This window comes from Ursus maritimus, unplaced genomic scaffold (genome assembly GCF_017311325.1).
Source record: "Ursus maritimus isolate PB19 unplaced genomic scaffold, ASM1731132v1 scaffold_4, whole genome shotgun sequence".
Lineage (NCBI taxonomy): Eukaryota > Metazoa > Chordata > Mammalia > Carnivora > Ursidae > Ursus > Ursus maritimus.
The window spans coordinates 64,199,192-64,226,900 of record NW_024426552.1 but is presented as its reverse complement, the minus strand read 5'-3'; the positions used below and the strand labels follow the sequence as shown (position 1 = coordinate 64,226,900).

General features: G+C 40.3%; 1 protein-coding gene across 6 annotated transcripts in view; it reads left to right on the top strand.

Annotated features, from left to right (window-relative positions):
- Positions 1-26,765, top strand: part of GOLGB1 (golgin B1) — a 97,938-nt gene extending 71,173 nt beyond the window's left edge. For 5 of the 6 annotated variants that reach the window (XM_040621313.1, XM_040621312.1, XM_008708180.2 and 2 more), the window contains 8 exons: positions 6,756-6,934; positions 14,329-14,494; positions 14,696-14,833; positions 21,970-22,113; positions 22,902-22,999; positions 23,493-23,627; positions 25,008-25,113; positions 25,380-26,765. In XM_040621313.1, coding sequence (XP_040477247.1) covers positions 6,756-6,934; positions 14,329-14,494; positions 14,696-14,833; positions 21,970-22,113; positions 22,902-22,999; positions 23,493-23,627; positions 25,008-25,113; positions 25,380-25,514 — 1,101 coding nt within the window. In that variant the 3' untranslated portion in view covers positions 25,515-26,765. Of the gene's footprint in view, positions 1-5,577; positions 5,664-6,755; positions 6,935-14,328; positions 14,495-14,695; positions 14,834-21,969; positions 22,114-22,901; positions 23,000-23,492; positions 23,628-25,007; positions 25,114-25,379 lie in introns of those variants that run through there. The other variant, XM_040621314.1, reaches the window with a different exon arrangement.
- The last annotated feature ends 944 nt before the right edge of the window (positions 26,766-27,709 follow it).

Here is a 27,709-nt window from a genome sequence, read left to right as displayed (position 1 = left end):
TCTGCAGATGTCTTTAGGTTTGAAATGAATCTCTTGCAGACAGTATCTAGATGGGTCTTGCTTTTTTATCCATTCTGTCACCCTGTGTTTTTTGATGGGAAGGTTTAGTTCATTTAGATTCAAAGTAATTATTGATAGGTATGTATGTATTGCTATTTCGTTACTTGTTTTACTGTTGTTTTGTAGCTCTTCTCTGTTCCTTTTTTCTCTTGCTCTCCTCTCTCTTGATTTGCTGGCTTTCTTTAGTGATATACTTGGATTCCTTTTCTTTATTTTTTGTATATCTATTACCAGTTTCGTGATGTGCGGTTACCATTAGGTTTATTTTATTTTATTTTTTTATAATAATATTTTTTATTATATTATGTTAGTCACCATACGGTACATCCCTAGTTTTTGATGTAAAGTTCCATGATTCATTACTTGTGTATAACACCCAGTGCACCATGCAATATGTGCCCTCCTTAATACCCATCACCAGCCTATCCCATTCCCCCACCCCTTTCCCCTCTGAAGCCCTCAGTTTGTTCCCAGAGTCCATAGTCTCTCATGGTTCATTCCCCCTTCTGTTTACCCCCCCTTCTTCTTCCATTAGGTTTATTTTTAACATCTTATGCATATAACAGTCTGTATTAATTTGATTGTTGCTTAAGTTTGGACCCTTTCTAAAGGTACCAAAACTTATTCCTCTCCCCTCCATATTTTAGGTATAGTGTCATACTTTATGTATCTTTATTTTGTGAAACGCTTGACTGGTTTTTGTAGTTATACTTAATTTTACTGCTTTTGTGCTTCCTACTTTTCTTATTCCCATTTATGGTCTTTCCTTTCCACTTAAAGAATCCCCTTTAACATTTCTTGTAAGGCTGGTTTAATGGTGATGTATTTCTTTAACTTTTGTTTATCTGGGAAATTCTTTACCTGTCCTCCTATTTGGAATGACAGCCTTTCTGGATAGAGTATTGTTGGTTGCAGGTTTTTTGTTTTGTTTTTTTCTTTCAGCACTTTGAATATATCATGCCACTTGCTTGTGGCCTGCAAAGTTTCTGCTGAAAAATCAGCTGATAGCTTTATGGGCTTTCCCTTGTATGTACTGTCTTCTTTTCTCTTGCTGTTTTTAAAATTCTTTATCGTTACTTTTTTTTGCCATTTAATTACTGTGTGTCTTGGTGTGGACTTCCCTGGGTTGATTTTGTTGGGGGCTCTCTGCCTCCTGGATCTGGATTTATGTATCTTTCCCCAGTTTAGGGAATTTTTCAGCTACTGTTTCTTCAAATAAATTTTCTGCCCCCTTTTCTCTCTCCTCTTCTTCTGGGATCCATATAATGCAAATGTTACTTCTGAATATGTCGCTGAGTTCCCTTAATCTATTCTTGTTCTTTATTAATCTTATTTCTTTCTCCTGTTCAGCTTGATTGTTTTCCATTACTCTGTTCTTCAGGTTACTGATCTGTACTTCTCTTTTCTCTGTTCTATTTATTTTCTCTAGTGTATTTTGAGTTTCATGTCTAGATGTTAGGAAAGTCAGCAACATCAAGTCAGCTGTTGCAAGTAGCAGCCTTACTGTTGCAAGTAGCAGCCTTATAAAAAAGAGGTCCTGTGGTGCTCTGTAGTGCAATGTCCCTTGTTCACCAGCACCTGGCACTTCCAGGATGTCTCATGTGTGTTGTATGCACCCTCCTGTTGTGGCTGAGCTGTGTTTGCCTTCAGTGTAGTCATCTGCAGTGACTCCCTTTGCCTGTTTTGGGCAGAGTTTGGTCCCTGTGTTGTTAATGGGCCACTCTGGAGCTGCCTTGGGCTTGAGTTGGGTCAGACCAGGTGTTTGCTAGAGTTGTGATTGCACTGAACTGCAGGGTGCTCTCCCTGTGTTATCACCTTGGAGGCTTTTGTTGGTGGGTGAGGCCTGCAGTCAGACCAGATATCTGCCCACTGGTAAGGCTGCAAACTGGTGTGTGTGGTTATCTTCCCCCTCTCCCTTGTACAGGAGTCACTTTGGAGTGGTACGGGCTGCTTGTACAATGCCACACCTGTGGCACCACTTTGGATATACTCCTGCTGAGGCCAGGTTTTGGGGGGGGGGTGTGTGAGTCTGCAGAACAGCCCAGGAATGGGGCACACTTTTAGCAATCCAGGTGGAAATTGTGCTGTGCTGGTTCCTGCAGGTGTCTGTATATGTAGGCTGAGGGGTGGGAAGGAAATGGTGCCCACCAGCTCTTTTGTTCTTGGAGAAGTCTCCCAAAGATCCCTGACCCTCCAGCACACACTCTGAGATTTATAAATAAATCTCCTTCCTGTGTACCCCAGGCATTTTCCAAAATGCTGCTTTTATGCTATATCTCAGCAGGGCTGTTTGTTGTGCTGTTTATTGGCAGGGACTCAGTTTCCTCTTGCCCTCCAGCTCTCCCAGAGCCAAGCTGCTCATTTTTAAAGTTCCAGGTGGTGAGCACAACTGATTGTAAAAACTCCAGATATTAACCCCCTCTGGTTCTGAAAACCAAATGTTATGGGGATTTGTCTTCCCAATGCAGATCCCTGTGACTGGGGTGCCTGGTGTGGAGTCTGCTCTTGTCCCTTCTCTGTGCTTGTAGTGCCTCTCCCTCCCATGGACAGTCTCATGGCTCAGCGTGGTTCCCGACTGTGTCTCCACCCTTCCTGCCATTTTTGATGTGGTCTCTTCTCTATGTTTAACTGTGGAAAATTTGTTTTGCCAGTCTTTTGGTCATTTTCTGGGTTGTTTACACTGATGTGGTTTATCTAGTTGTATTCATCAGATGAGGTGAGATTAGGATCGTCTGACTCTGCCATCTTTCTCAGAAGTCCCCTATACTCATTTCATTCTGAAAGTGACTTGAAGTGACATATCTTGAAGTTGTTTTGAAGATAATATAATACAAGTAACTGGGAAGAAAGAGAAAATGAGGATAGGAGAGAAAAAGATTAAACCAGGAATAAATTTAGTGTCCCTAGGAGATATCACAATATCTTTTTAGAAAGATGGGTCATCAGTTTTTTTTCCAGTTTTCTGGCAGACATCAGAAATAAGGAACTAAAGAGCCATAGACATTAATTGCAGTGTCCGTATTTTAGGGAAAGGGAAGAAAGAAAAGCTATTTGTTTAATATAAGCATAGTTACTCTTTAGGTATTGAGGCCTGCAAGAAATTCCTTCTGTGCTTCCACAGAGAGGACTGTATGAAGTTGTAAAACACCCTTTACTTCTCTACAATAAATATAATTGTTTTATAGGGTTTACTTTGGCTGTTCCCTGCTGTAACAGCACAGCAAAAGAATTTTGTATAATTTCCTAAAGGTACTTATACAAATGGCTAAAATGCAGTCCCAGACACAGCTTTCTGATGATTTGGTCTATTTCAAGATTAACATTTAGAGTATCTGGATTAGAGGCGTGAATAAAGAATATATTTAGTGCATAAAAATATATTTTTTCTTTAAAATAAAACAAAAAATTGTTTTATTTTAATTTTTGTTTAAAAAATAAAGTTATATACACATATATGTCACTAAATTCTTCATGTTTGATGAGAAAAACAAATAGCACCTCCACTCTAACTCTGTTTCTTTTTCTCCCAAGGCAATTTGCTTTTAACTCTTATTATTTTGGTGTTTTCTCAGTGTCTACATGTCATACTTATAGTGCATCTTCAGTTTTCATTCTTTGCATTAGCTATTGACTTTCTTTTATGCTAACAGGGTTTAGTTCTCTTTCCTCCCTCTGCTTCCACAGTACATATGCACATATTCAATATAGAGCCTCTTCCCCATTCTCCTGATGTAATTTAAATTTTGGTTAACTCAATATTTGCGTTTATATCAATGTTTACATTTTTATGACTACAAATGAGAGCTGAAATGTGTTATTTTTATTTTCCTCAGCATCTTTTCTTCCCTTAGAGATAATAACTATGTTTTTGTTGTTGTTACTTAGTTTCCTTTGTATTTATCAATGTAATTTAACTCCAGATTTACTGCCATTTATCCACATCTCCTCTTAAAATGTTTATTCCTATCAATTTTGATTTTATGAAGAAAATTTGGAGTCTTTCTTATCCTTAGGATAGGATACTGTTTACATCCTAGGATATCTCCTTTTACATCTCTCCTATATAAGATCTCTTGTTTCTTGTATTCCTTGTTTTTCTCATCTTGGTTTTGTGTCATCATTTTGTTGAAAGAAACCATTTAGTAGCTCCATAAGAAAAGATACAGGGGAGGTAAAGTTATTGAAAATGTCTTTTCCCTCTCATATTTGATTGATAGTTTGGCTGGGTGTAGAATTCTAGGCTGAAAATAATTCCCTTGCAAAATTGTGAAGATATTTGGTCTGTTCCCTTTTAGTTTACATTGTGGTTCGGAAGTCTAAAGTTATTCTGTTTCCTGATCCTTTCAGTATGATCTGTTTCTTTATCTCTTTCTCTTTCTGTCTCTCTGTCTCTGTTTCTTTCTCTCTCATCTTTTTCTGGAAATGTATAGAATTTTTTAGTCCTGTGTATTCTGAAATTTCATGACAGTGTATTTTGATTTGGGTCTGTTTTCATTCATCATTGTGTCTAGTCCTTTGACTCTAACAAGTCATATTAATCAATTTTGGGAGATTCTTTTGAATTTCATTTTACTATTTTCCCTGTCCTTTTTCCCCGTTGTCTTTTTTTTTTTTTTTTTTGAAAAGCGTATCATGTGGATATATAGGACCTTCTGGATTGGTTCTATAATTTTCTTATCTTTTTTATTCTCTTTGCTATACTTTGGGAAGACTTTCTCACCTTTATCTTTAGAACCCATATTGAGGTTTTCATTTTTGCTGTCATGTTCCTAATTTCTAAGGATTTCTTTTTTTTTCTTTTTCTTGTCACATGGATATATGTTCTTAACTTATCTCTCCAAGAATAGTGGTGGTAATTTTGTTCTTTGATGTTTTCCCATAATGAATTTTTCTTTAATATTTTTTTCTGCTACAGTGTTTCTAATTTCTAATATTCTCTCTTAAATCTTCAAGTATATTCTATTCTTTCCCCTACTAAACTCTTTTGAATTACTTTTCTTCTAGTTCTTTTCATCCTAGCCTTAATGATAACCATTCTTCAGGTGAGGGTTAATCCTTGATTTACTCTTAATGTTTAAGGGTAAGGTCTAAAAAGCTTGTGGATGGGGCTTACCAACTGTGAAGTTGGTGATTGTAGGGTGATCTTGCTGAGCTTTTTTGCGTAGTCCCCATGTTGGTATCTTTAGTTCCTCTTGGGCTGGTCAGATTTTCTAGGGAAGACTTCTCATTTCCTGCATGGATGGTAAAGGCGTGGGTGCCAGCACTGTCCAAGTTGAGTATGGGAAAGTCTTCAAGCATTCAGGAGGCATGTATTGACTTGATCACCCTTGTTTTAGAGCAGTACCTTTACCTTCATTTGTGCCTGGTATTTCATGCTCCAGAGACACTTCTTTTACCTTCTCCGAAGAATAAAGCTCTAGTTGTCCATTAGAGTTAACAAAAGATGTGGAACTGAGGAGAGTACTTAGGGATGCAATTGTTTTTTAAGCAGCTTTCATCTAATCCTCCTTATTTCAGCTACCACCTTCTCCCTACCCCCATCACCATCTTCTCCAGAGGTACCTGGTGCTGTTAATTCCTGAGCCTTTTGAAGATTCTACAGAGTAAGTTCTATTGGTTCTTGGCTTCCCTTACTGCCAGCTTAAGATTTGGCTTTCCCAGATCTGTTAAGTCAGTTACCACTTATGCATCTGCTTTTTAGCTTCCAAAATTAATTTTGTTGCTGCTGACTCCTCTCTTGTTCTTCCTGTTCTTGTGTTTTGTGCTTATAAAATGATGCCTTTATTGTAGCTTTAATTATGTTTCTAAGAGTGGGTGAAAGAGACATGTGTTCAAGGCCCCCTTTTAATCCACATGTCCTAACATTATTTCTTACTACCAAGCTTTTAATGAGTACTGGGGATAAAGAATTTGAAGACACACCTGGAATGTAAATAGGCAGTTTTGTTGATTAAAAGCAAGTCCATCGTTATTGTATTGTCATCATCATTGCCCTCACCATCACCACAATCACCATTAATTTTCTCATGTAATTCTCATAATCTAATGAGGAGTACCATGAGGGAGGTAAGGGAAATTAAGGTAAGAGAAATTTTATAGGTACAGGATATTAAGGCTTAGGGGTTGTAAGGAATATGCATAGGGTCATGGGTCATACAACCTGTGTGGGCAGGATGTTGAACCCCTAAGCCTAAGTACTTTTAAACCACTGGGCCTGGGCATTGCTGCCTTCTTTTTATAGTCAGCATCAGCTAAGCTAGATTAAGGTTGATATCCATATAAGAAAGTTTAAAAGCCTAAGCAGGGCACAGGGCTAAATAGGAAGTCAGTCTATCTTTACATTTCTTATTCTGGGGAGTTACCACCCACAGAGAAACTGTCCTTTAAGTCTGTCCTGTGTCTGAGCTTTAGATGTAGAGTCAACCTAGGACCTCAGGAGCGGGGGCCTGGTGTACTTGCCCAAAAGGTCAGGCCCTGTAGCCTTGATGGTGGCTCTGTGGGGTGATTCTCACCAGCCTGGCTGCCTTTGTTTCACCATTTTAGATATCTGTGTTGCAAATGTATATGTTAATGAACTTGTTAGGTGCTGACAGTCTGTTGTGGTGTCTGACTTACTTAGTAGGGAGCTGTTGATGACTTACAGCTGGGTCAATGAGATGTGCTGAATCACCCTTTTATTTTCCCTTTGGTTAAAGCTGAAGGAACTGAAGAATCTGCAGCAGCAGTACTTACAGATTAACCAAGAAATCACTGAATTACGTCCACTGAAGGCTCGACTTCAGGAGTATCAAGATAAGACAAAAAATTTTCAGATTATGCAAGAAGAGCTAAGGCAGGAAAATCTCTCCTGGCAGCATGAGCTGCATCAGCTCAGGTATGATAGTCCTTGCTTTTTGACCCTTTTCTTTTCCATTTTTTAAAAACTTTTTATTATAAAATAATTATAGTTTTATAAGAAGTTTCAAGAATAATACAGAGAGCTCCTGTGTACTTTCACCCAGTTTCCACCAATGTTAACATTTTACATTACTATAGTATACCAAAATCAGGAAATGACATGGGTGCAATTCAAAGACCTTTTTCAGATTTCATCAAATTTACCTTCACTCAAGTGTGTGTGTGTGTGTGTGTCTGTGTCTGTGTGTAGTTCTGTGCAACTTTATCATATGTGTAAATACATGTAATCATCATGACAACCAAGATATACAAGTGCTCCATTACCACAAAAAATGTCCCTTGTGCTACTAATTTATAGTCATAGTCTTCCCCCCATGTCACCATCCCTAACTCTGACAACCACTAATCTGTTCTCCATCTCTATCATTTTGCCATTTTTGAGAATTTTTTTAAAGTTTTTATTTAAATTCCAGTTAGTTAAGATACAGTGTTTTAAGTGGAATCCTACAGTATGTAACCTTTTGAAGTTAGCTTTATTCACACATCATAATGCCCTTGAGGTCCATCAACATTGTTCATGTATCAATAGTTCATTCTTTTTTATTGTTAAGTAATATTCCATGGTATGAGTGTATTGCTTTAGCCATTCACCCATGAGTGTTAGTTATGATTTTTAGCTATTATTAATAAAGCAGCTATAAACATTTGTGTATAGGTTTGTATGTGGACAATAAGTTTCCATTTCTCTGAGATGTTTGTCCAGGAGTACAAATGCTAGGTTGTGTGGTAAGTGTTTAGTTTTTCAAGAAACTGTAAAATTATATTCAAGAATGACTGTACCAGGGGCGCCTGGGTGGCTCAGTCATTAAGCGTCTGCCTTCAGCTCAGGGCGTGATGCTGGCATTCTGGGATCAAGCCCCACGTCAGGTTCTTCCGCTGGGAGCCTGCTTCTTCCTCTCCCACTCCTCCTGCTTGTGTTCCCTCTCTCGCTGGCTCTCTCTGTCAAATGAATAAATAAATCTTAAAAAAAAAAAAAAAAGAATGTACCATTTTATATTCCTACCAGCAATATATGAGTGATCCAGTTTCAATATCAAATGCTATATCCTTGTCAGCGTTTGATATTTTAACTGTATTTTAATTTTTTAATAGGTGTGTCATGCTGTCCCAGTGTGGTTTTAATTTGCATAATGGCTAATGTTGAATTTTTTTATTGCTTATTGATATCCATATGTCCTTTTTGATGAAATGTTTGTTCATGTGATTTATCCATTTTTTATTTAGGTTGTTAATTTTTTTACTGTTGAGTTTTGAGGGTTCTTTATATGTCTAGGTACGAGTTCTTTGTCAAATAGGTGGCTTGCAAGTATTTTCTCCATCTGCAGTTTATCTTTTCATTCTTCTCAATAAGGTCTTTTTAATTTTGATGAAATCCAATTTAATGATTATTTTTCTCTTTATGCAGATTCGATAATTTCTGTTGTTCTATCTTAAATATTCACTGATTCTTGATTCTTTCCTTCATCACTTCCATTCTGCTATTGAGCGCATTGAGTTTGCTTTTATTTTGGGTATTGTATTTTTCAGTTCTTAAAACTTCCATTCAGTTCTTTATATCTTCTATTTCTTCACTGAGGTTTTCTCTATTTTTTTTAATTGAAAAATAGTTAACATACAGTGTTACATAAGTTTCATCTGTACAACATAATGATTCAGCAATTGTATGCATTATGCAGTGCCTACCACAATAAGTGTAGTTACCATCTGTCACCATACAAAGTAATTACAATATTATTGATTACATTTCCTGTGGTGAACTTTTCATTCCTGTGATTGATTTATTTTATAACTGAAAGTTTGTACCTCTTAATCCTCTCACCTGTTTTGCCCATCCTCCCACCTCCTCTCCTTTGTCAGTCACCAATTTGTTCTCTGTACTTGAGTCCACTTCTTTTTTTGTTTGTTTGTTGTTTTTCAGATTTTACATAGAAGTGAAATCATATGGTATTTGTCTTTTTCTGACTTATTTCACTTAGCATAATACCTTCTAGGCCCGTCCATGTTGTTGTGAATGGCAAAATTTCTTTCTTTTTTTAGTTGAGTAATATTTCTGTGTGTGTGCATGTCTGTATGTGTACACCAGATCTTCTTTATCCATTCATCTATCAGTGAACATTTGAGTTGCTTCTATATCTTGGCTACTATAAATCATGCTTCAGTGAACATAAGGATGCATATATCTTTTTGAATTAGTGTTTGATTTTCTTTGGGAAAATACCCAGTAGTGGAATTAGTGGGTTGTATGGTATTCTATTTTTAATTTTTTGAGGAACCTTCATACTGTTTTCCATAGTGGCTGCACCAGTTTACATTACCAGCAATAGTGTATGAGGATTCCTTTTTCTCCACATCTCACCAACACTTACTATTTCTTGTCTTTATGATTCTGACTGCTGTGGGGTGTCTTATTGTGGTTTTGATTCGCATTTCTCTGAAGATTATAATGCTGAACATTTTCATGTGTATGTTGTCTATCTGTGTATCTTTTTTGGAGAAATGTGAAGCTTTCTCTGTTTTTGTTTGTTTCCAGTGTGTTAGCAATTGCTGTTGAAGCATTTTTGTGGTGGCTGCTTTAATCCTTATATAATTCTATAACAGATGTAATTCAACATCTCTGTCATTTCAGTGTTGTAATCTGTTGATTTTCTTTTCTCGATCAAGTCATAACTTCCTGGCTTTTAGTATGATGAGTGATTTTCAGTTGTATCCCGAACATTTTGGAGATTATAAGACTCTCGATCTTATTTAAATCCTTAGCTTTAGTAGGCTTCCACTGATACTTTACTGCTGGATGGTGGGTGAAGTCCAGTGGGCTTCCTACTCAGCCTTCATTGATACCATAGGAGAGGAGGTGCCTTGATACTGCCAGGAAGAGGCAGAAGTCCAGGCTCCCCACCTGTACTCCACTGACACTGCATTTGAGGGGGAAGCAGGGCCTCATTACTGTTAGGTGAGAGCAGAAGTCCAAGTTCCATACATGGACTCCATTGATACCACTGGGGGGTTGTGGAGAAAGCATTTCATTATCACTGGGTCATGGTGAAAGTCCAGGGGCCCCACTCAATCCTCACTGATACTGTAGGAGGGTGGTTGAGGAGGGGTACCTTGTTACTCCTGGGTAGTGCCCAAAGTCCAAACTTCCCCGTTGGCCTCTTCTGATAATACGTCTGCAGGGACAGGGAGGAATGCTTTGTTACCTTGTTATAGGTGGAGGTAGATGTCCAGGCCCCACATGTTGTCTCCATTGACCCTACAGTGGGGTGTGGGTGGGAGCGATCAGAGTCACCTCTTTTCCACTGGGTGGTGGTGACAGTCCATGTACACTCTTGGTCTTTTCTGACACCACTCCAACTAAGGAACACCTAGTTATCTCCAAGCAAGGATGTAAGTGTAGTTTTCCACTAGGATTTTATTGTTTGGGGCGGGGGGAGGGTGCTGTGGTTTTTCCATAATGTTCATCTAGAACAGAGTGATTATTGTCATTAATATTTCTGTCTCACTAGGCTTCCCATTCCTGGTCTTTTGGCAAGCGGGAGCAGACTTTTTTTGGCACACATTGGTTTTTGGATCTTTCTTCACCCAATTTGGGATATCTAAAATTCAAAAAGAAAAACCAACAAATTCACTGTCTTGTCATTTCTCATGTCCTATGGTCCCTAGTTGGTCCAACTTCTTCTCTCCCTCTTTCTAAGTCTTCCTGTGTTTGTTTTTATACATAATTCCCAGAGTTTTTATCTATACTTAGTGGAAGAAATAAAGAGATACACAGGTATTCCATACTGTCTGGATCCAGAAATCCAAGCCCTTTTCTTTTAAAGACAAATAATAGCACTATATGGTATTATTAGAGCAGAAAAAATAAAATAGGAAGTGTAATTCTTGTTTTTTTATTTTTTAAATAAAATTGAAGTTTATTTCCTTCTGATATGAAAAAGTCTGGAGGAGGATAGTCTGGAGGAAGATGGTGTAATAGCTCCACAGCTCCTCTTTCTGCTCTACTATCAGCATGTTGCTTTTACCTCCTGCTCCAGGATGGTTGCTGGAGTGTTACCTGTTATATGGACATTCTACACAGAAGGAAAGAGAAATATAGGAGAAGATCACGACCCTTTTCTTTTAAGGAGACTTACTAGATGTTTCCACTTAGGATACGATCCTACTTAGGTCTCATTAGAAGAACTTAGTCACATACATCTAGCTACCAGGGGGGAGGCTGAGAAATCTGTCTTTATATAAACAGGCAGTGTGCCCAGGTTTAAAAACCAAGGTTCTGTTATTAAGGAGGAAGGGAGAAGAATGAATATGAGTATTGAAGAAGACTTTTAACACTCTCTGCCACCTGGTCTCTCAGTTCAATGACCTTTCCACTCCAGTGATGTTTTTTTTTTAATTTCAATGTTTCTACCAAATTTGATTCAAAAAGAAAAGGCAAAGAATAAATGCTTAACAGTATGTAAAAACAGGTCCTATTGTTACAGCCTCACTGTTGGGACTTTATTGCTGTTTCAAACCCAAAACTTTCAAGGTTTGGTATAAAAAGGAGAATCTCTATGTTGGAAAGTGCTGCTGACCAAGCAGCACCTGCTTTGTCTCACCTGCTGCTACAGGGCAACCATAGGCAAGTGCATACAGAGAATACATGTGGAGTCTAGATTCCTCTCCCGCTTACAGAGGGGCTACCATGATGACAGATATCAATGTAATAAAATAATTATTGTAACATCCCTAAGACAGCTCTTTAATGTGCAGACACAAGTGATTTGTTCCTTCGTTGATCTTAGATGACATGCATTTCAAAATCAACCTTAAGCCAAATTTTTGGAGCAAAGCACTTTTTAGAATTTGATGATTTAAATTTTGTGCAATAAAATTACATCCAAAAAAATTTTCATATTTAACATCTTTATGGACTTTCTTGTAAGTGAAAATATATCAAACCTATTCCATGGAGTCAACAGCTTCCCTAGATAATATAAGTACACATTTTTAACCAAATGGTGATTGCAGGGAAGATTTAAAAAACGGAATTTTTGCTCTCTGGGAATACAGATTTCTTCTGTTTATTCTTTCTGGAATTGAACCTCAAGAAAAAAAGATGAATTGCTCCCTTTCAGCTTTATCTCCGGCCCCCCTTGCCCAGGGAATAGCTACCCCAACTTTATTCTGTTAGAATCTTTTAGAATCAGTTCATCATCAAGAGATCAGGGTTTCAGTGTGTCTTCCTCCAGGTGCATATTAATATTGACCATTGAATTTACAGACCTCCAAAGGTGACTGGAACCACATGGGAGCATCACCTTGATGTCTCCCCTATTATCTCCAGGTCACCTGGAACTACAAATATATTAAGTGTCCGGTTACCAGTATAAGCCTAAGAAGAGCTGCAAAGCTCTAAAGGCTTAATGTTGACACCTATTCCTCCTTAAATTTCCTCAAAGGGCATTCAGAAAGGATACTTTCTGTAGAGTTGACTCTTAGAGAAGAGAAAAAAATGATTTCTGGTGTATTGATTTTTTTCCCCCTCCCTCTCTCCCCGTTTACCTTTCTCTAAGCTTTTCTCTCTTTACCTCTACGTGTGAGCAATATTGAAGAAAAGTAAAATTATATTTCAAGTGAATGTGAGTAAATTAGGGGAAGGAAAGGAAGATATTTTACTTCACCTTGAGAAGGAAGAAGAAAATGAGGACACAGGTTTGATTCCCTGACTTTAAGACTAATTTCTTTAGCTGAATATCTTCAGGACCTGTGCCTGCTCTTGATCTACTTGGGGGAAATTAGCTTTTCAAACATGAAAAAGCTGGAACATCTTGTTCAGGCTTCTATTAGGCTCAGGATTGGCTTATTAGGAGAGCCTGGATTTATACCACAACCTTGGTCTTCCCCTTGTGGCTACTGGTTTGCTTATTCTGTTCTGGTTCCTGTGCTGTCTTACACAAGGCATAAGTGAGGTATTTCCCTCTTATGGCTGAGTTCTATGAAGTATCAGCTTTGTTCCTTAGGCCCTACTCTCCATTGAGCATCTCTTTCTACACCATGACCACCTTCCAGAAAAATGGCATCTTGAAGCTTTTTATGGAAGATTATGATCTTTCTTCTGCATTCCACTCTTAAATTGTTCTCTGTCATTTTTCACAGATATCAAAGGAAGTGTTGAAAATCCGGTGCCTTTTACATGTAGTGGCCTTGTAATAAAATTTTATTTTAGTTTCTAAGTTTGGGCTCTGCCTTTTTGAAAAAAGTTTTGACTATAATCCAACGCACTTTTTAGCAAAGCAGGTTTATTTCATAACAGGTATGTGCCATTTAGAAAAGAAGGAACCATTTTGCCTTACTTCTAGAGTAAAAGACAAAAACGTCAGATGCAATTCAAACAAAACCTTGTGCTATTGGAAAAAATAGAGACATGGGTACTATTTCAAAGTGAAGAGGTGCTGCAGGAATTTGGTTACAACCCTAATGAGTACTTTTAGACAGAGTATAGAGAGAAGTAGAACTAAAGAACGTGCCAGAGGCACAGGTTTTGCTAATGCTACAAAAAATGAGCTGGGGTCAAACAGAAACCCCCCTCTTGGCCAAATTTGGGGAGTAAATAGAAATAGCAGCAGCTCATATTTGTTGGGTGATTTTGATATGACAGGCTCTGTGTTTGGTGCATGACATATGGTGTCTCATTTAATCCTTAGAATAATCCTAAGGAATAGTTTTTTCCCATGTTACCAGTGAGGTGCCGAGAGATTAAGAAACTTTACTCAGGGTCTGATGCCTAGTTTATGATAGAACCAGTGTTTGAACCCAGTTCCTTCAAGACTCTACAGTTGCTCTGGCTAGCATTGCATTTTCATAACTATGATGTTAGTCTGCATCTGGCACTACCTTTCTGAAGAATTACAGTGGTTTTCCACTGCTTACAGAATAACGTTTATCTAGCATGCTACTCGGTGCCCCACATGATCCAGCCTCACTTCTCCATCCCCATTTCTTACCCTGTCCACTTTATATACTGTCTGCTACAATTCCAAAATTCAGTATGTATGTGTGTATATATGTTCATTTTTTGTGACTTTTGTTTAGTATGTTCACAGAACCTGGAATGCTTTTGTGTGAAATCATCCTCAGCCCTGCCAGTTGAAATCCTTTTATTAGTTCAGCTTCATCATCTGGCTCTACAGTTCAATTTATAATATAATTTTTGCTCTGGTGATATATTTTCTTTACCACTTCTCTACAGCCCATAATACTGTGTTGGATATGTAATTATTCATCCGTGTCTCACAAGTATTTTTTTGCCTGAATATTTTACATGTTTTGTAGGATGGAAAAGAGCTCCTGGGAAGCCCAGGAGAGGAGAATGAAGGAGCAGTACCTTATAGCTATCTCAGATAAAGATCAGCAGCTCAGTCATCTGCAGAATCTTATGAGGGAATTGAGATCTCCTCCCTCCCAGACTGAGGCCCTCAAAGTACAGTACCAAAGACAGGTGAGTAATTTCAGTGCTCATTGCTACTCAGAGGTAACCACCACCCAGGAAGCATCAGCTTCCTACAAGCCAAATGCCCATCTGCCGCTCTTAGGCAGGCTGTCTTGTGACCTCCTATGAGGTGGACAGAGTTCATGGAGGGAAGGAATTAAGCATGAACAGCATTAGGAGGGAACTTCATCAGTGTTTGTACTCTGGCAGGCATCCCCGGAGACATCAGCATCCCTAGGTGGATCACAAAACCTAGTTTATGAGACAGACGTTCTTAGGACTCAGCTCAATGACAGCCTAAAGGAAATTCACCAAAAAGAATTAAGAATTCAGCAACTAAACAGCAAGGTAAGTGTTTCCTGCTAGACTGGAATTCAGTTTCTTATTTCTGTGACCAGAAGCCAGGAGGTAAGTAGAAGTTGATTAAGCCTAGGTTCTAGCTGTAGCGTATCTCAGGATACAGAAGATTTACTTTTCTTGGAGTCTGGGTTGCTTACCCCAAGGCACTGGACACAGGGCCATTTCTTTTTCCTCATCCTTGGAGCATCCTTGGGAATGATTTGGAGAAATCTGTTCAATAAGAATCTAAAAAATCCAACTCTTTTAGGAAGCCTTGCTCCCCAGCATTGTCTCCCTATCTGTTCCCATTGTTGGTAATATTAAGGTATCTCCCCACAAATCCTCCAACACCTTCCTCTCTGTTTCTCACCCGTGTGCAACAGGAAAATGTCTCAGGAAGGAAGAAGGAAACTTTTCAGAAGTGATTAGATAGCAGGGATAGGGTCACAGGGTGATGGGTATTGAGGAGGGCATGTGTTGTGATGAGCACTGGGTGTTATACTTAACCAATGAATGATTGAACACTATATCAAAAACTGTGTACTATACAGTGGCTAACTGAACATAAAAAAAAGATAGCAGAGTTAGAGGTGAGAGGTCTGCTCTTCATTCCATTTCATTTGTAGGCTTCCTCATTAGTATTTAATGTTCTGGAACTAAAGAAGCCAGCTTTTTCCCAAACCCCAGCCACACCAGTCCACACACTCTAAGGAAGCATACTGGGATAGATGAATGTATTTCTTTTTTTTCTTTTTTTTAATTTTTAATTTTTAAATTTTTAAAAAAAATTTATAAGATTTTTAAAAATATTTTTTATTTATTTGTGACAGAAAGAGAGGGCACACAAGCAGGGGGAGCAGTAGGCAGAGGGATAAGCAGACTCCCCACTGAGCAAGGAGCCCAATGTGAGACTCAGTCCCAGGACCCTGGGATCATGACCTGAGCTGAAGGGAGATGTTTAACCAACTGAGCAACCCAGGCGTCCCTTAATTTTTTTATTTTTAATGTTTGTTTTTTTAATTTAAATTCAGTTAACCAACACATAGTATGTATTAGTTTCAGATGTAGTGTTCAGCAATTCACCAGTTGTGTATAACACCCCTGGGATGTATTTCTGTAGGGAAAAGCCACCTTGCCATCTGGTCCCTAGAGCCAGTCTCACCAAGACAAGATTAAAGAAAATCATTCTGGGATGCCTTCTCATATCTCTCTTCTCTCTCATTCATTCTCTGGCTTCTCTTCCTCCTTCATCTGCCTCTCCTCTCCGCCCCCCCCGCCCCCGCCCCACCACCACTTATGAATCATTATACTCCTGTTGCTTTCTGACTATTACAGTTTTCTTGAGTGGCACCTCCCTAGTTCTGCCTTCTTCAGAGGCATCCAGCTAGGTAGTTCATGTTAGAATTAGAAGGGTTTTAAGAGATCATTTTGACTCTAGAGTACAAAGATTGGCTGTTAGGAGACCTGTGAATATCCAGATTGGTGTGTGTATGGATAGTTAGGCGATATCACAGATAGGGAAACTGAGGCCCAGAGGTATTAAGTAATTTGCCTAGGATGTTAGGAGGAGGTCATTCTGAGATAAATATGATAACGTATGTGGAAAAGCATAGTACCTAGCTTATGTAGAAGGTATTGATTAGATGTTAAATTCAATTGACATTCGATGTTAATTGACATTGAAGTATCAGGGACTGATAAGACTATTAACTTTGTTTTTTTTTTTTTAATTTTTTATTATATTATGTTAGTCACCATACAGTACATCCCCGGCCCTCCTCCCCTCTGAAGTCCTCAGTTTGTTTCTCATAGTCCATAGTCTCTCATGTTTCATTCCCCCTTCTGATTACCCCCCCCTTTCTTTATCCCTTTCTTCCCCTACCGATCATCCTAGTTCTTATGTTCCATAGATGAGAGAAATCATATGATAGTTGTCTTTCTCTGCTTGACTTATTTCACTTAGCATTATCTCCTCCAGTGCCATCCATGTTGTAGCAAATGTTGAGAACTCGTTCTTTCTGATTGCTGAGTAATATTCCATTGTATATATGGACCACAACTTCTTAATCCAGTCATCTGTTGAAGGGCATCTCGGCTCCTTCCACGATTTAGCTATTGTGGACAATGCTGCTATGAACATTGGGGTGCATATGGCCCTTCTCTTCACTACGTCTGTATCTTTGGGGTAAATACCCAGTAGTGCAATGGCTGGATCATAGGGTAGCTCAATTTTTAACTTTTTAAGGGACCTCCACACTGTTTTCCAGAGTGGCTGTACCAACTTGCATTCCCACCAACAATGTAGGAGGGATCCCCTTTCTCCACATCCTCTCCAACAATTGTTGTTTCTTGCCTTGTCTATTTTTGCCATTCTAACTGGCGTAAGGTGGTATCTCAGTGTGGTTTTGATTTGAATTTCCTTGATGGCTAATGATTTTGAACATTTTTTCATGTGTCAGTTAGCCATTTGTATGTCTTCATTGGAAAAGTGTCTGTTCATATCTTCTGCCCATTTTTTGATTTGTTTATTTGTTTCTCGAATATTGAGTTTGAGAAGTTCTTTGTAGATCTTGGATACCAGTCCTTTATCTGTAGTGTCATTTGCAAATATATTCTCCCATTCCGTGGGCTGCCTTTTAGTTTTTCTGACTGTTTCCTTGGCTGTGCAGAAACTTTAAATCTTGATGAAGTCCCATAAATTCATTTTATCTTTTGTTTCTCTTGCCTTTGGGGATGTGTCATGAAAAAGGTTGCTTTGGCCGATGTCGTAGAGGTTGCTGCCTATGTTCTCCTCTAGAATTTTGATGGATTCCTGTCTCACATCGAGGTCTTTCATCCATTTGGAGTTTATTTTTGTGTATGGTGTGAGATAGTGGTCAAGTTTCATTCTTTTGCATGTAGCTGTCCAATTTTCCCAGCACCATTTATTGAAGAGACTGTCTTTTTCCCACCGGATGTTTTTTCCTGCTTTATCAAAGATTAGTTGCCCAAAGAGCCGAGGGTCCATTTCTGGGCTCTCTATTCTGTTCCATTGGTCTATGTGTCTGTTTTTGTGCCAGTACCATGCTGTCTTTGCATTTTTAAAAAATAAGTTGGTTGATCCAAATGAATGGGTAAAACTGTAGACCCTTTACTGGGGTAATTGGGAGTATTCAAGGGGCTCCAGAGCAGCTGCTATCCAGTTCTCATTCTTTCCATAAATTAGATTCCATGTCAACTGTTACATTTGCTCTCCTGAAAATCACTGTAAATTACTCTGGGCATTTGTCTTTCTAGGACAGTATTTTAACCTGAGATTTAGGACTGTTAGTAGATGATGAGGTCATTTTAGTGGGTAGCAACTAAAAAATTTTAATGTAAATTTTTTATTGAAGTAAAATATGTAAAAAGCATGCAGATCATAAATATAGCACACCTATGTAACCGGCACCCAGATCAAGGATCAGAACATATCAGAACTCCAGAAGTCCCTCGTGTCCTTTTCTGTTTATTACCACACCCTTAGAACTATAGATACATGGAATCATATCTTCTCTCTTATGTTACTTCATTTATTTTGTGAGATTCATCCGTGTTGTTGTAGATAGTATGATTTTTCCATTCTCATGCTATATAGCATTGCATTGTAGGCATATACCATAGTTTATTCTGCTGTTAAAGGACTTTGGGGTTTTTCCAGTTTGGGGCTATTGCAAGTAGTGCTTTTTACAAAACAAAATAAAAGAGATTAGAAATATGTAGGAATTATGTAATATATAGTAAAGAGTCTATCTTGTTTTGAGACACTTTAGTTTCACTTATATATATTTACATACTCGGTTCTGGGTCATAGTCAAAGTTATGTTTTCTTTAACAGCTTTATTGAGATATACTTCATATATCACTTAATCAAAGTATGAGAAATACTACTCTGGGTTACTGTCATTCTGGGTGAGAAAGAGTTCTTCCTTTAGAAATCAACTGTAGGGGCGCCTGGGTAGCGCAGTCATTGAGCGTCTGCCTTCGGCTCAGGGTGTGATCCCAGCGTTCCGGGATCAAGTCCCACATCGGGCTCCTCCACTGGGAGCCTGCTTCTTCCTCTCCCACTCCCCTGCTGTGTTCTCTCTCTCGCTGGCTGTCTCTCTGTCACATAAATAAATAAAATCTTTAAAAAAAAAAAAAGAAAAATCAACTGTAAAGAGGCATCTCTATCCCTAGTGTCATTCATTCATTCATTCATTCATTCATTCATTCATTCATCAAGCAAATAACTATTATTTGCCTTCTATTAGCTTGGCCATGTTAGAATACACAGTGGCCCCTCATGGAGCATATCATAATCTGATGAGCTTGGAGCCTCACTCTAGGAGGGTTCCAGCTAACTAGGAGAATTGCTTCTTGGGCCCTAGAATGGAATTGTAGTAGACGGGCTATCAGCATAGAATGCTCCTCTCCAAGCCCTAATTCTTTCCATGGATACTCAGGCTTTGTATATGTTTCTGCCAGCATGATTGAATGTTTGTATGTAATGCAAACTTAAAAACTTGTAACCTAAAACCTAAAGACAGGAGAGGAATGACTATTGATATAATGTCATCTAGATTATCCCCTCCTATTCTGTTTTTATAAGCATAGATACAGTGAAGGACAGCAGCTTATGAGCTAGAACAGAGGTCAGCAAACTCTTCCTTAAAGGCCCAATGGTAAATATTTTCAGTCTGTAGGCTACGCCACCTGTTACCACTGTTCAGCTCTGTGGTTGTGTCACAAAAGTAGCCGCAGATGGTACATAAACAGAGCGGTCATATTCCAATAAAACCTTATTTACAAGATAAAGCAGTAGACCCTGGATCATAGTTTGCCAACACCTAAGCTATAGGGATCTATGTCTAATCTTAAATAGAATAACGCAAACAGTATAAAAGGTGGTTTTTATGAGGGTGGCTTATAAGCAATTAGATTTCTCCAGTTAAGAGGGTTTTACTTCCAATAAGCTTTACAGATCTATCCTTTCTCCTCTAGATTTGTGAAAGAAAAAAAGTGTTGTGTTTTTCAATACTGAGAGATTGGGTTTTTGTTTTGGGGTTGTTTGTTTTTGTTTTTTTGGTACCATTTGGTGGCCAGGAAAATTAACTTCTTTTGTTAGGAGATCTTATTACTCTCTATCTCAGAACCCAGTAGTTGTCATTGTACCCAGTAGTTGTCATCTACCCCTGTCTTCAGATTAGTATTGCTTCTCAAACATTTATATTCTTTTCTTTACTAACTGCTCCTACTCACCCCAAAACCCATAACCTGCTTCACTTCCCTTTCTGAACCCTCAGTCGGGATGCCATCATGTAGGTAGAGTTCTAGACTTGGAATGAAGAACTATACTTGAGCCCTGGTCTGTCATCTGTTAGCCACATGATGTTGGGCAAGTCACTGCTCATTTCTTTTCTGTTTGTCATTTGTTTTGTTTGCTCTTCAGAGGTAAGGTTATTCATTGTGATTTTCCTTCTGGCTGTGCAAATATTTTTGTTATACCATGTGGATTTCTTTTTTTTTTTCCTTTAAAAATTTTATTTATTTACTTGAGTGAGAACAACAGTGAGAGAGAGTACGAGCAGGGGGGAGGGGTGGAGGGAGAGGGAGAAACAGACTTCCCAGGGAGAGCAGGGAGCCCGATGCCCCAGGACCCTGAGTTGAAGGGAGATGCTTCACCCCCTGAGCCACCCAGGTGCCCCCATGGGTATTTCTTATTCTAGTTTTCTGTATGCATCAAATGTCCTTCCCAGTCAGTCAGAGTATGTCTAGAAAAATGTATCTTCTCCTCTCTGAACATTGAGTCAACTTTTTTTTTAATTCTGGGAAACAAACTGAGGGCTTCAGAGGGGAGGGGGGTGGGGGAATGGGATAGGCTGGTGATGGGTAGTAAGGAGGGCATGTATTGCGTGGTGCACTGGGTGTTATACACAAGTAATGAATCATGAAACTTTATATCAAAAACCAGGGATGTACTGTATGGTGACTAACATAATAAAAAAATATTATTAAAAAAATTTAAATTCAGGTTAGTGAACATGTAGTATATTATTTGTTTCAGAGGTGGAATTTAGTGATTCATCACTAGTTGCGTTTAACACCCAGTGCTCATTACATCAATGCCCTTCTTAATGCCCATCACCCAGTTACCCCATCCCACCACCCATCTCCCCTCTAGCAATCCACATCAACTTTTTTACACAAATATTAACCCAGAATACTCAGGAAAATATTGAATATGCTTCCAGTTACACCAGTTTCCCTTCACATAATGCATACAGTCCTACAGTAGGTACTTCGGAGAGACATCTCTATGGTTGTTAATGTTTCCAGATGTTAATCATAACTAGAACTTGAAACTTGACAGCCTGCAGTGAGGTATTAGAATTCTAGTTCCAGGGGACTGAATTCAAATCACTGGATAGGAGCTAGAGTGGGTAAATTTTTTGCTCGATATAAAAATAACCTGTTTTTGACGTGGTGAAGAATGGCTTGGGCTGCTTCATCAAGAGGTGAACACCCTGGTGCTAGACATGTTACTCAGGTACTAGAGGAAGGTCCTGCTTTGAGCGACTACAATCCACATGTGAGAGTGCGTGCTGCACCCGGTGTAGTTTCTTACCTGTACACAGGCAATTTAGGATTTCTTCTGTTTCCCCCCCACCACACATTACAATTTCTTTTTCTACTTTCCTGGTAACTTGTAACTCTCTATAGCATTGAAGAGTGTGTCCAGTACTATGGTTGTACAAATTTCTAGGTGACAGCTCTATCTCATATTGAGTTCTAAGGATGACAGTCGTTTGTTAGTAATTTCATCTTGGACCCACACTGCTGTCTTTCTTCTCTTACGTACCTAGGATAGTTTATACTCTCGGATTGCTTATGGGGTCCTGCTTTATGGTTTCCCAGTCAATGTATTAGGCACCACAAATAAAGTCTCCTAGTACTCCTCTAGAATTGTTTTCCTTTTCAGTTGAAAAATTCTGAGTTTCCCCACTTTGAAGGAACACACAATGCTGTTACCATTATTGAAGTAAAGGTCTTACATTAAAAACAATTAGAACTTTGAAACTTCAGAGACTCTTCCTAAGCACTGCTTGTCATGAAACAGATGGTGTTCACCCTCTCCTCTGTTTCAGTTCTCTCAACTGCTTGAAGAGAAAAATACCCTTTCAGTTCAGCTCTCCGATACCAGTCAGAGTCTTCGTGAGAACCAGCAGCACTACACTGACCTTTTTAATCACTGCACAGTCTTGGAGAAGCAGGTCCAGGAGCTGCAAGCGGTGAGCAAGAAGGCGGCGAGAGGCTGGGAAGAGGGTTAGGAAATTAAGCGCAGATGGTGAAACATAAAGAGCAGCATGGAAGAGGCTGGTGCTGTAGGCTGAAGATTAATTAGGTGTGATGGAGAAAAGTCAGAGGAGGAGAGTGTTTGCTGAGTTGGGAATAAGGCCTAGAAAAATCAGAGTGAAGGGATGAGAAGGGAAAACATCAGTGAAATGGTGGGAGAGAAATCAAAAAATGAATGGGAAACAGTGATGACTGAGGCTTTTGGAACTCTGACACTAGGACTGTGGATTTTGCTTCAAGAAATAAGAAAGCCGTAGGAAGATTTGGCCCTGAGAAACGAAATAGGTGGGGCTGTCGAGCAGGAGCGCACTACTGACACGGAGGTGGGAGTGAGAATTGGTGTGGAGATGAATAGGACAGGGAAGGAGGAGAAGGTTTGGGAGGGGGAGTCAAACGAGGGAAGGATCAGAGTAGCTTCTGGAAAATCCATGAGCCTCTGCTAGAAGAAAGCCGATAAGCTTTTAAGTGGTCAGCCTTTCAACTTTTAGGAGGAGGGATTAAAAAATGAGAATCTGGGGAAAAAATCTAATCCAGAGTTTCAGGTAGGAGATTAATCTCCTAGAGCAGAAGATTCTCACTTCTGACTCTGCACTTGAAGAGGATGACCAGTGGAGCTGTTCCTCTCCGAGGTGGCTCATTCACTCTGGTGTTCAGTGTGTTCTCATTTTGCCCACGCAGTTTCTTAAGTGCTTTCATCACTGAATTACTAAACTTATTCTTCTAGGGGCCACTGAATATAGATGTTGCTCCAGGAGCTCCCCAGGAAAAGAGTGGAGCTCACGGGAAGAGTGATCCTGAAGAACTAAGGGAGCAACAGCCCAGGTGGGGGAGCAGCCCATAGCCCTAGTGTGCACTGTGTGTACAGAAACGGGCAGTCATCTCGTGGACCAGGGGCCCAGTGTGTGGATTTAATATGTCTTCTTATTGGCCTCACAGGACTGATGTGAGGATTAAATAGTAACAGTTTAATAAATTTGTAAGGTTGAAAAGTTTGTAAAACAAAAGCAGCACACCAGCATGTACACGCGCACACACACACAGACACAGACACACACCCACCACTAATCCTATGGTATTCAAATGAAAGATATGCAGTCAATCCCTAAAATCTCTTAAGGCATATTCTGCAGCTTCTTTCAACAACTATGCTTTTAAAATGTTCCTTTTTTAAAATTCTTTTCCTTTTTCAATTTTTTGTGTTTGTACAAACTTTTAGACATTTTCCTGCTTTATAACCTTATGAAGACTTTGAATCCCTTGTATCAGCAACTGTGTTCTGCATCTACTGATGCTGTTTTTGTCCTTTCATTTTAAGCTTTTCAGAAGCCCAGCAGCAGCTGTGCAACACTAAACAAGAGATGAACGAACTGAGGAAGCTGCTGGAAGAAGAACGAGACCAAAGAGTGGCCGCTGAAACTGCCCTTTCCGTGGCCGAGGAGCAGATCCAGCGGTAAAGGGCTGTGGGACATAGCCTCTGTTCACTTCTGATCCTTTCTGATTACACCGTGTACATTTCAGTGGCCAGGCTTGGGAGTCCTTGGGATCTGACTCCCATCTTGAGATGGGTGCTGCAGTGAGTTTGGGGTCAAGACAAGCCACATTAATCCAAGCTTAGCCCCTCCACGATGTTGTCTTTGGCCCTGGTGCAGAATGCAAGTTTAGGTAGCTGATCACGTGCTGCCTGCCTGGGCCCTGTACTGCCATTCTCATGTTAGAGCTTCATTCACATGTGCTCTGTGGTGTATGTGCAACTCAGTGCACTTGTTGTTTAAAAGTAGCCAAGTATCTCCCCAACATTTACAGGCATTTCATTTGTCCTTGGCCTAGCCTACAGAAGTTGACATACTGACCCACGTCCTGCCAGACTGTGCTGTCCCAGGTCACGGCTGCCCCCAAAAAGCTTACCATCTGGAGGAACAGACACAGAAGGTGCACTGTGTAGTCAGCCTGGCTCTCAGACGGAAACTGGCAGGATGGAGCGAGGCTGGGCTCCCTCAGTTTCTCCTTCCAGACTCACAAATCAGATTAAAGTGTTCTTTCTCGCCAGGAGAAAACTCTGTGACCTGCAAAGAGAGGTCAGGAGTGTTAGGCTAATGGACATCCCTTCATATTGGAGGAGTGAAGAGTTCCATCATCCCCAGCACAATTAAAAAGTGCATCCCTACAGGCCGATGTTTGATCAGATGGGCTGTGTTACTGCAGCCCCTTTGATGCAGTTCATGTTTTTGTGAGAAAACGATTGAGTGGATAAAGGTAGCTTCTTCATTAAATGGAGAAGTTCCAGTATTAAGCAAATCAGCAAAAAATGAAGAAAGTAGTAGAGGCTGCCAGTTTGGTTTAATTCTAAGAACCCCACAAAAATCTTTCTTGGACGCTTTTGCCTGTTAGCCTTTAGTAAATGAAAAAGAATTTAATGAGTTTCTCTAGTGTATTGGAAAAAAAGAACATGAGGTTTAGAGACAAACCTGGGTTTTGAATTCTGGCTCCCTCTTACTGTCCATGCCACCACGGGCAAGACATTTTACCTCTTTAAGCCTTACTTTGAAGATAGTAACACCAACCTCAAACCTGAGGATTAAATGTATGTACAGCACCCAATCCAAAATCTGATACATAGTAGGCATCCATTCCTAGTAGTTACCGTCACCGTTGCTGCTGCTGAAAGAAACCACTCGCCCACACCTGGCTTGTGTGGGGTCAGGAACTGTGGGAGCAGCCTTTGCTGCAAGTCTCTGGTGCCACATCACATGGCAAGATGATGGGGAAGACCTCACCTGAGCAGCTGCTCGTGCTGTGAACCAAGCCATGTCTCTTTTCTTTCTCAACACAGGTTGGAGCACAGTGAATGGGACTCTGCCCGGTCTCCCATCATTGGCTCCTGCGGCTCTCAGGAGCAGGCACTGTTAATAGATCTTACGAGCAGCACTTGTCGAAGGGTAAGAGCATAAAGAGCGGGGACTGTACTGTCACACAGGGCTGGCTGCATCGAGGGCAAGGGGTCAAGGAAAAGGAAGGTGGAAGTCCAGGCAGTGATGGATCTCAGAATGGAAGGATATGGAAGGTTGGAGGAACCTAGTGGAGCTGGCCAAGTGACCCTGAGGGGACTTTCTCTCAGGATGCCTCTTTCCTACAGTGTTTGGAGAAGGGAAAGGGACATATCCCTGTAGGATAAGATTCTCTGACTTTTACATTTTTCTTTCAGACCCGGAGTGGTGCTGGATGGAAGCGGGTCCTGCGTTCACTCTGTCATTCCCGGACACGAGTGCCACTGCTAGCAGCCATCTACTTCCTGATGGTTCATGTCCTGCTCATTCTGTGTTTCACAGGCCATCTATAAACTGAATTCTCACCTTTTCGACCACTCCCCTCAGAACTTGGAATTCCCTCACCTCTAACATCAAAACCATCAATTCTAGTGGAGTAGTCTTCCCACTTACAGGTCCTCTCTCCAACTCTCCACAGAAAGTGCCTGCACAAACAGAGGTGGATGTGAGCCCGGGGCAGATCTGCAGGGACCGGCGAGTCTGCTTTCTCCTACTGCCCAGGGCCTGAACACTTCTGCGTAATCTGAGGAGGGCCACACAGTTGGTCGCTGAGCCCGGGATTTGTTCCGATTTTTCAGGGCCCTGATTTTTTGTGGTCCTGTGAAAAATGCTGAGGAATGTCTCTCAGCTTAGAAGATGGTTGTAATAAACCCAATAATCCGTCGTCCAGTATCATTTCAGTTGATACTTTCTTTGCCTCGTTTACCTTACATTTCCTCCTGCTTCAGAGGGAAGGCGGACCTTCCATAAACGAAGTTCTGGGGAACAGTATCTCATAGGATAGCTGAGTAGGTCCCTTGCAAAATAGGGTGGGAGCTGAAGAACTCTCCAGGGGTTTTGGCTGCCGGATCACAGGGTAGGACAGCGTTTCCTTCCCTGGCTGTTCAGACATAGCTGGAGTTAGATTTGTGGTCCTGGACTGTAAGGATAGGATCCTGTTGCATATGCTCTTGAGCCCATGTATACTGAGGTAGTAAATGGCCCATGCCTTTCCTTCATTGAAAGGAAGAACTGGCTATGGACAGTGGGAATCAGATTCTTGCCATTCCTGTGTGGTCTGGCCATGCCTCGAATGTGGGCCCTAAAGCTGTGTATGCGGAGCTAGCCCTAGATGAGACGTTGACTCCCACTGGGGGGATCCGACTGGTCTGACGACCACCCCTGGCTTCTGGAGGTACGGAGCTAACTATTCCAGTTTCTCAGCCCATAGTCATCTGAGCCCATCTCTCATCAGAGAGCTGAGGAAAGTGGAGGGTGAATACAGAGAAGACAAAATAGCTAAATCTAAGCCTGAGCATGGCAGCCAGGATTGAATTCCATTTATGCCTGTTCTCGCCTCCCCTTCCCCCACCCTTACCTGCTGGTTATTTTCTCATTATGCACATGATGTGTCCTCTGCCTGCTCTTATCACCCAAAGAAGAGAGAAAACTGGTGGACTGATTGATATGCTGTGATCCTTTGTTCTGTGGCAACCAGATCTTGGTCATAGCAACCCAGGAACTTCCTGAACAACTGTAAAATAATAAAATTATTTTCAGAATCAGAAATTGTGGTGGTACGTGTGTGAATGGCTGTATACACAGTGCTTGTGTACAAGTGCTTGCATGCTGGGGAAGGAAGGTAGCTGGGGAAGGAGGGGGCGGGCAGCCAGGAATGGATTCAGGGGTAGTAACCCATTCAGGCTTCCTTCTCCCTGGCCAGCACCAGTTAATGGCTGCATGTGACATTCTGGTCTTAGCCCCTAGACTCTAGGGTGATGAGGTGGAATGAGGAAATTCATTCTAACACCAAGCCAAACAACCTGGGCCTTAGGGCCTGAGATTCATGCTGTTTGTGCCTGGGCCTGAGAGAATGCTTATCTGTGTATATTGAAAACATTAGGCCTCTAAGGATCCCTCTGGGTGGGAGTCGGGGACAGGGAAGTCTAATAGGGTATAGCAGAATAAACATTACTGTTATTTTTTATATTAAGTCACTGCTTAGGAAAAGCTAACTTACTTTATCGAACTTACTTAACTTAGAGTAAGTGGATTGAACCAAGGTTTTCCAGCTTCAAAGCCCATGCTATTTCTATGTTGTATGCCTTGCTGTCTCATTAGAAATGAACTTGGGACATTTGCTAAGGAGAGAGGGTTTCTTGGTGTCATCTCTGATTAAGTTCTGTGGTTTCTCTAGAGAATTGTATCTGGATGGTGTGTCACAATATCTGGTCTGATCATTCCCATTTTTGACACTGAATTAGGATTCCAAATGATCTAAAAAGATCTCCCCCCCCCTATGAATTTACTGTATCTTAAAATAATTCTGGTGCTGCCATAACAAGTAGGTCATGAAGTAGGAGAGAGGAGTAAATACACTGCCACCACCCCCCCACCAAACTGGCAGAGAATCCTTAAGAAGTGACTAAAGTCTTATTATTTCTAATGCAGAAATCACATTTTCTGTATCTTAGATCACTTTTATCTAGTCTCTGCTTGAGTCCATAGG